The sequence below is a fragment of the Euwallacea similis genome, chromosome 13 (assembly GCF_039881205.1).
Source record: "Euwallacea similis isolate ESF13 chromosome 13, ESF131.1, whole genome shotgun sequence".
Classification (NCBI taxonomy): Eukaryota; Metazoa; Arthropoda; class Insecta; order Coleoptera; family Curculionidae; genus Euwallacea; species Euwallacea similis.
The window spans coordinates 2,501,818-2,510,487 of record NC_089621.1 but is presented as its reverse complement, the minus strand read 5'-3'; the positions used below and the strand labels follow the sequence as shown (position 1 = coordinate 2,510,487).

The following is an 8,670-nucleotide window of genomic DNA, read 5'->3' as shown; positions in this document are numbered from 1 at the left end:
AGTGTCCCATTGCCGTACACGTAAAAATAACCTAAAGCACGTTCGTTAGGGGCTATTCCCTGCAGGCGATGGAAAAGGAACGGTTTGCTCTGGAAACAAACGAAATTTGCATTTTAGATGCAATTACTCCGGCATTGGGTACATAATGCATTTCTGGTGTTTTCTATCATGCTACCCCTGTTATCTGTCTGCAGATTCAATTGGAAAATGTATATTCTTTGAAAATACAATACTTATGTAAAAGGTATAAACCGTTAGATCACAGGCATATCACAACTCTTAGGCTAAAGCTGTTGCTTAAACTAGCAGCAGCCACATAAGCAGGCAAATCTGGGCAATAGCACTACTGAGGCCGATAATTCCATTTCCTGCAGAACTATCCTGGCAATAGTCTCCGTAAAGCACCTTTTCAAAATTCTTTATTAGAGCATTTTTGCTGCATATAGGCTTTGAGGGCTCAGTGTCATCGGGCACCTAATAGAAATATAGTCAGAATGGGCTTTGCTAATAGAAAAGCTGATGCTAACCGATGGTAAATAATCCCCGCACCGTGGGAACCCTTCAGGCACAGGCAGCATTTGGCTATCTTCTCCTATTTTAAAAATTAGGGCCATCCCGATTTCTGCATGAAACTCCAAGTGGCAGTGGAATATCCAGAAACCTGGAAAGGTGGATTACGTATTAAAAATTGCGAATTAGGGGCAATGCACGGAGACAAAAGCTTGTTGATTTGATTTTTCATGACCTGGAATTTTATGTTCTATAGTTTTTCGTTAAGAAAACAGCCGCTGTTGTTCCTGTACAAGGTGGTTCAAATTCGAGGCGTATCATTGAGATCTCGGAAACTATAAGAGATACGAGGTCGCTCGACAAAGTTGCACAACTTAGTGCCCAAGAAAATGCCACTTTGAACCGGGAAAAAATCCGAATACTTCATTAGATATAAAGAAAAAACAGAACTTTTACTATATGATTTTTATTTTTTCCTGACTTTATTTGAAGAGATGTTTCAAAACAACTGTCACTTCATTATTGCCACTTTTTTTGAGACCTCCTAACATATTAATTTGCATTTATTTACCAAAAATATGAAACTTCTGAATTATTATCATTTCATTTTAGATAATTTAATTAAATCCGTAATTTAAATAATCTTTAATACCAGTTTTAAAGTTTTTTATTCCTGCAAACAGCGCTCTGAAGGTAATTGCACATTTTTATTACAAGCGTAATTGATTTTTATCACATCACGCTTTTCAAGTGATGAGAACATTTTATTTTACTTTAATAATAATTAATGTCACCTTTATAATTTACTGAATAAATTTGATAGAATGACAATTTGATAATTAAACAATTTGACAATTAAACAATTTGGCAATTGTTTACTTATTAAAAAAAAAATTAAAACGATTTCAATATATAGCCGCCTACTTGTGCAGATATGATTTTTTTTAATACTCATAATTTTAATACTCACAAGTCCTATCTATTCATTATACTTTATAAAAAATTATGATTGAAAACATCTATTGCGGGAGCAGAAGAAATTGTAACAAAGACAAACCTATGTTAAAAACAATGCGTGGGAGAGCGATAGATATATGCACTTTTAAAGAGGGTATTTTTATCACATCTACCACTTTTTTGGTGGTTGTTATACGGTATTGTTCTTAAAAGGGCAATAAAAGGTAATATAAAAAATTCAGGTCTGTATTTTAAAAAAATTAAGTTGATGATGGTGGCTTAAAAACGAAACGTCGGAGTTCAAATTTTACAACGCCATCTTATAGAGACGAAAAAGTGATAATAATGAAGTGGTATTTGTTATGAAATATCTCTTCAATGAAAATCAGGAAAAATAAAAATGATATAGCAAAATTTCTTTTTTTTCCCGATATATCCTGAAGTATTCGGAATTTTTCCAACTTGAAAATAATATTTTCTTGAAGACTAAATTGTGCAACTGTGCCCCAATTTAAGCGACGTCGATTATAGTTTCTGAGATTCTAATGACGCGTCTCGAATGTGGACCACCCCGTACAGGTGCTGAAAATATGTCATCCTCAATTCCGGTTATTTTCCCGTTAGCATTCTAATTGAGGAAACGCTTCTTAGAAGAAACAAAGCAGCACAATACTACCCTTTTTCGTTTCAGTTTTTTTAAGCTTTAAAATACAAGGAGTTTTCACCTGGATTATCAGCTTGAAATCTCACAACAGTATAACCCCCATCGGGGACCGTGACGGTGTCCTTAATTGGGGCATCCAGCAGGTTCCTCTTTATTAGCCCTTTTTTGTCCTTCAGTTTAACTTGTTTCACGGTTACATTAGAGCCGAGTTTTTCCATTGCGACCACTCGAAAGGCGTACCCGTGGAGGTGCAGGGGGTGGTTGGCGTCGTAGGCGAAGCCTTCGTCTATTATTACTAGTTCAACTACCGAATTGAAGGGCAACTGAAATAGAGAAAAACAGTTTCAGCAAAGTTAAGGCGGAGAAATTTCATAATTAATAAATATTTAGATTATTGAGCGAAAATCGTTGGAATATTGTATCGAATCGGTTAATTTGCTGCGGGCGAAACTACGCATTGAACTTCTTTCGAGGCCGTGAAAATACATAATTTTCTTTTTTTTTAAATTAAATTATACCTACCGCATAAGCATGGGGACATTCACAGTACCCTTTAGAGCAATTATCCCCTTTAACGGTGTTCTCATTGCAAAACATATCGGCCGTAATTTGACCTCTTTGGGGTAGCAGCGGGAACGAAGGAATCTGCATCGAAATATGATTGATCTGAGGGGTTAGCAATTGATTAGTATCAGGAGTGACTGAAAAATAATTCGTTTTGATAATTGAAATGAAAATCGCCCATCGGATTTACCATTGTGGAACTTGTACCCTCTCCCATGGAAATGCACGTTGTCAATCCGGTAAAAATCAAAGGCCAAAAAAAATTGGTAATCCGGCTTAAGTTTCAAACTGTGATCCCATTTTCGGACAGAGGATAATTCTGGCATGCTGATGTGCGAACTGTCCGCCTCGGTGCCCTTATTCAACGAATTAATTTGCTACAAAAAAATTAAAAATTCCTGTTTTATCGTACATGCAGAGGCAAAACAAATATAACATTTTTTTGTGACCAGAAAGAAGGGCAAACGAGAGTTTCAGAACTAATGGAGTTTTAAAGGAACATAAAACCATTTAAAAATTGTCGCAATTTTACCGGGGGAAGCGAAACTTACCTTGCCCCCTCTGTGCGAGTTATCATAGTCAGGCACTGACTCTGGAAGATCCTCCTTCTCAATACTCTCAATGAGGTCCTTAAAAGAGACTTCGGTTCTCTCAGAAAACTCCTCATTTGTTGGTATATTATTGCTCAATTCAGTCTCAGTGTTATTAGACTCCGTCGCCTTAGTTGCGACTTGATTGACTTCTGGTGATGGCAATAGTAAACGCATGAAAAAATGCAGTGACAGTTTTACCTGTATTGGAGAAACCCTTGTATTCTAGAACGGCCACTTGAAAAGACTTCATAAAGCGCTCGTCACAGTCCATGAGCCCACGAAATCTCATCCAATATAAACTTTTCGGCTTGTCAGCGGATAACACGAAATCGAAACGCTCCCCTGCGTAGGTTACCAAAGAGTCCGCTAGTGAAGAAGTAAAAAATGAATGATAAAAATTTGGAATTTATGTGCAAGAGAATGAAATGAGTGTATAAAGTGAGTTATTTTGAAATTTTAAATTAAGGCAATCGCGGCACAAAGTTATGTAGGTTATACGAAAACACTCCCTCTTTTGCAATTAAAGTTAGTGAACCTTCGTAGATCCCCAAAGAGTCCACTAGTGGAAAAATAATAATAAATTAGAAAAACTAGGAATTTGAATGAAAGTGAATAAAATGAGAGGGTAAAATGAGTAATTTTGAAATTCTAAATTAAGGCAATCGCGGGACAAAGTTATGTAGGTTATACGAAAACACTCCCTGTTTTGCATTTAAAGTTAATAAACCTGCGTAGGTTCCCAAATAGTGCAATAGTGAAAAAATAAAAAATGAATGAGAAAAACTTGAAATTTGTATGAAATTAAATGAAATGAGAGGGTAAAGTGAGTAATTTTGAAATTTTAAATTGAGGCAATCGCGGGACAAAGTTATCTAGGTTATGCGAAAACACTCCGTGTTTTGCAATTAAAGTTAATGAATTTGCGTAGGTCCCCAAAGAGTCCATTAATGAAAAATAAAAAATAAATTTAAAAAACTTGAAATTTGTATGAAAGTGAATAAAATGAGAGGGAAAAATGAGTAATTTTGAAATTTTAAATTAAGGTAATCGTGGGACAAAGTTATGTAGGTTATGCGAACTCCCTGTTTTACAATTAAAGTTAATGAACCTTCAATCCCCCGTTTCCATAATTTTCCATTAACATTTTACAATAATTAGAAAAAAATTACCCTCGACTGGAGCCACGTCCCCCCCGTCGCTACTTATCACGGTAATCGTGTGATTATCCACCGACACCTCCACAGGACAGTTTAAGAATCCAGCGTTTATGACCCTAAACCGATACCTGTAGCCCTTTATAATAAATAAATAAATAAATGAATGAATAAACTCTAATTAGACTCAATGAGCTTGAAACCCCACCTGATCAACCATGAATCTCGCCAAGGGGGTGTAGTAAGTGGCGTTGTTATCATCATAACTGAACCCCCTATTCCTGCCCATGGCGTTGACCAAAAGGGTCAAGGGCTTATTGTTTCCGACGCTGTGATGGTGATTCAGGAACTTTTCCACGCCAGTAACCTTTTCCCAGTCAATGAGAACCATTGTGTGCTCAGAAAGGTCATAGTCGTAAAGGGGGTCGTGGGGATTTTCCTCCTCAGGCATTCGCACGATTAGGGGCCCGTAACACCCGTCAACGCGCTGCATCCCTAACGAGTCATATATTATTAAAAAATATTGATTGTTGTTAGAGGAGTCCTTGCCGAGGTGAGAGTGCCAGAAATGGGTTCCGACTTGAACGGCCCGAAATGTGTACCTAAAGGTAGTTCTCGGAGGTATGGGACATTGAGTCACGTACGGGACTCCGTCCATGTATGGGGAAGTCTTCATGTGTTGGCCGTGCCAATGGATGGTGGTACCTTCGGACATCAAACGATTCTCCACGTCTACCACCACTAAATCGTTCTGGCAGACCTATATCAGAGGCCGTTAAAATGAAACGCTCTATAGGCACAAAAACCGGTTTGTTGAACCTCTTTGAGCGGAATAAAAGATTGAATTACACATAAAACATCCTCACGAAAACATCTGAGTTTAATCTGTTAAGGAAAGTTGGGATGCGATGCTTCATACACATATCGGCAAATATAGAAAAGTTTTGATTAGATTTCCTCATATACGAGATGGAGCTCGCTCAAAGGCACGAAAGCTTTTATGTTCTAACAGGGAAATAAAAATACCTCAATAGACGGTCCAGGGATCCTTCTATTGACCGCGACCACACCCCTAGGATGGCCATCACCCGGTATGCAGTCTGTCCGGAAGCAATCCGTCCGATTTCTCGGACAGTCATGACAAGCTTTAGTCATCGTGTAGTAGTTTTCGATTTTAAAGTGGTACTGGCATACCCTGGGAGACTCGCCCTGTATGCATTTTCTTGCACAGGGATGGTCCGTTTCCTCGAAGATGTAATCTTTGACCTCTGAGGAGCTACCTGGAAAATTTATCATGCTTGTGTGTTAGTGAATAATTAGCGTGACTGACCACAATAAAGACATGATATAATATGTAATAATACTTTAATGTTAAAAATGGTGTGAGCGTAATAGCGATTAATGTCTTTTTTACCATCATGATACCCAAGCAATTAGCAGTGTAAGCAATTAGTTTGGGGGAATTTCAATGTAGCACCGGACTGATACAACCTTCATGGAACAATAGCAAATTTCGAGTTCATTAGTGATTTGTTGAACGGCCTGCAATGTGCTAATTCAGTATTTAAATATTTGTTGGCTAATACAGGTAGAATACTTACCGCTTGCAGGATCTGCAAGGATGAGTGCAACATTGCATAGAAGCAACAGGAAGAGTTGCTTATCATACCTCATAGCATCTGAAAAATATTAGTAACGACTTATTTTCGTATGGTTAAATGTGTCTTCAAATGACTTTGAGCAGAGCATAAGAACTTATCTGCACCAGATTAGGCACTTTAAGCATACGAATTAAAATTTATTAAAGCATTAAATTCTAAGAAATATACAGGATATTTTGTGGTATTATGATTGTATCGATTAAAAAAATCCTCTCTTGATTTTATACGACAAAAAACATGTGATATCTTTCGTTTATCTAAATATTGGTAATTCTTTTATTGTGCCCTAAATTGCCCATTATCACCCAGCAATATCTATTTTTACCTCAATTACCGTGTTAGCGTTAATGCGCACTCGCCATTTACTCCAGAATTGTTATTCTTTCACTTTTATTTTTGTATTATGTAATATCAACGTTCTGAAACGAAACGAATTGATATTTTATTCGCCATTTTGCCCAGAAATTCAGTTTCTTTACGACTTATTTTTGTATTAGATAATTTCAATGTTCTAAAATCAAATCGATTAATACAGTATTCGCCATTTTATTCAGAAATGTAATTTCTTTACGCCTTTTTTTAGTGGTAGGTAATATCAAAATTATGAATCGAAACGGGTTAATGTACTCGCCATTTTGTCCAGAAATGCAATTTTTACGTCTTATTTTTGTATTAGGTAATATTTACGTTCTGAAACAAAACATATTAAAATAGTATTCGCCATTTTGTCCAGAAATACAATTTCTTCCCGTCTTGTTTTTGTATTACGTAATGTCAAATTCTGAAACGAGACGAAACGATCGTTATAAAACATGGCAGAGAACTAAAAACAAATCTGAATTATTCATATACGTTCATTTCGTAAAAAAAAACATATTGCCAAATACTAACACTTGATGCCATTGACTGAAATCTAATTGTAATTATCATTTTAACATGCGATCTTTTGCTATAACCTTATGCGTATACGATGTGAAGGTTTCTATATCCACACAGCTGAATTCCCCTGTAAATGGCATCTTTACGTTTTGTGAAATATACGGGTTTTAATAATTATTACATCCGTTTTTTCTTGCAAAATACGTGTTTAGTAACCCAGTTATTTTTGTTAATTTATTACTATACTTATTTCGTTATCGAGAAGTTCTCATTGTTGCGTCTGACACTTGGATAATTTATATGTATGTATTTTTCGCGTAAAATATTATGAAACTATAATATCAATTACAAAAAACGATTTGCGGTCAATACGTATAAATATGTGTGAGGTATTCAGCAGCTTATTTTGCGCTCATTTATATGATAATGCGAGATGAAACCTGACTACAGGGCGATTTTCGACTTTCTTAATGAAACTTAAAAAAAAACACGTTTAAGGTGCTTGTTGAAAATTACACTAATTGCTGTTAAAATATTTTATACCTAAAGTGATATTCAAATTTTCGATACAGGATGTTTCTGATAAGATCAATTTGTCTTTCCCAAACATGTACAATATCCTCACCCCCTTTGTGCCGGACCTGCAGAAAGTTTTCTTTTATTTTATTTATTCATTTATCTTTTGAAAAAAAACAAAAATATAATTAAAAAAATCAATTTTATTTTTTTTTATTGAATTGAAATACAAAATATCTATTTTCATTCGGAATTTCATCGCAACGCCACACAACGAGAAAGTGATATGTTTCTTGAACCCCCTTAGTCCTAATAATTTTCAAAAAATCTGCAATCATTCTAAAAACTTACCCGATTTCTTTAAGTCCACCTTAAAAACAAAATTATTCACAAAAAAAACTCACTAATCCCTTTGGAAGAAACACTATCCAAACAAACTAAGCAGGCACCATCGCTTTCGCCCTTCAACTACTATTAGTTCTCCGTTATTCCAAACAAACTGAAAACTATTGAAAAGTATTTTGCATTGAAAGGTAAATACTATAAAAGAATTAAATAACTGGCAGATTGCGGTGGCATGGTGGGAGTGCCTTGGCAGCAGTCCCACGATGAGCGTTTTACAGCTACGCGTGCAAGAACCCGCGGATCAGGGGATTCCTACAGTCACATACAATAATCAACAATGGGTGCTACCATAATCTTAGCGGTGATTCTGGGTATTTACGTGATCCTTTTTGAAATGACCCATCTGCGAGATTCATGCAGCAACACTTCTCTTTATGGACACCTCTCAATTCCGGACACCGCTAAATCGCGGTCTTTGGTAATTGAATTTTATATAAAGGGTTTCGCCTGACCCTCTATTCACTATGATATTGAACTATTTGGCAAATCGCCCCTGAATAATGGACAGTCCAGACGGCTTCTGTTGCTTCGTTTCGCTGCTTCCTGTGCCGACATTGAAATCAAATATCATACGCGATGGTTTTGGGTTTATGGTCTTACCTACTTGCAGCACCTATGCATAAATTGAGTTTTAAGTAGGCGAATAGTAGCTGAGATTTAGTCAGAAGAATTGGTTGATGTAGCTTCAAATGTTTCGAAAGCGCATAAGAATTTAAAGATATTGAGAATGGAGTTGGCGACATTTGCGGGCCCGTTGGAAGAGCGCA

At 36.3% G+C, this 8,670-nt stretch overlaps 1 protein-coding gene across 3 annotated transcripts; it reads right to left on the bottom strand.

The window, feature by feature from the left end:
- Positions 1 to 208: 208 nt before the first annotated feature.
- On the bottom strand, positions 209 to 8,015 carry LOC136413146 (uncharacterized). 3 transcript variants are annotated; one of them, XM_066396536.1, is made up of 13 exons: positions 7,850 to 8,015; positions 6,044 to 6,121; positions 5,469 to 5,722; positions 4,992 to 5,202; positions 4,651 to 4,937; positions 4,458 to 4,581; positions 3,487 to 3,654; positions 3,247 to 3,437; positions 2,886 to 3,072; positions 2,654 to 2,832; positions 2,193 to 2,454; positions 528 to 661; positions 209 to 474 (listed from the first exon to the last, which is right to left on the bottom strand). In XM_066396536.1, the coding sequence occupies exons 2-13, from the start codon at positions 6,114 to 6,116 to the stop codon at positions 298 to 300; spliced, it is 2,247 nt and encodes a 748-aa protein (XP_066252633.1). In that variant the 5' UTR covers positions 6,117 to 6,121; positions 7,850 to 8,015; the 3' UTR covers positions 209 to 297. The 3 variants fall into 3 exon arrangements, with proteins under 3 accessions (XP_066252633.1, XP_066252634.1, XP_066252636.1); XM_066396539.1 differs by lacking the exon at positions 7,850 to 8,015 and adding an exon at positions 5,857 to 5,984 and having other exon boundaries at positions 210 to 474; XM_066396537.1 differs by lacking the exon at positions 7,850 to 8,015 and having other exon boundaries at positions 5,469 to 5,984.
- Positions 8,016 to 8,670: the final 655 nt, after the last annotated feature.

What these genes read in the sequence shown, in the direction of transcription:
- LOC136413146 (XM_066396536.1), bottom strand. Translation starts at nt 6,116, where the DNA reads ATGAGGTATGATAAGCAACTCTTCCTGTTGCTTCTATGCAATGTTGCA. An exon ending in CAAGGGTTTCTCCAATACAG is followed by an intron (nt 3,438 to 3,486) that starts GTAAAACTGTCA and finishes TGCCATCACCAG; the next exon opens with AAGTCAATCAAGTCGCAACT. An exon ending in GCGGGGATTATTTACCATCG is followed by an intron (nt 475 to 527) that starts GTTAGCATCAGC and finishes TATTTCTATTAG; the next exon opens with GTGCCCGATGACACTGAGCC.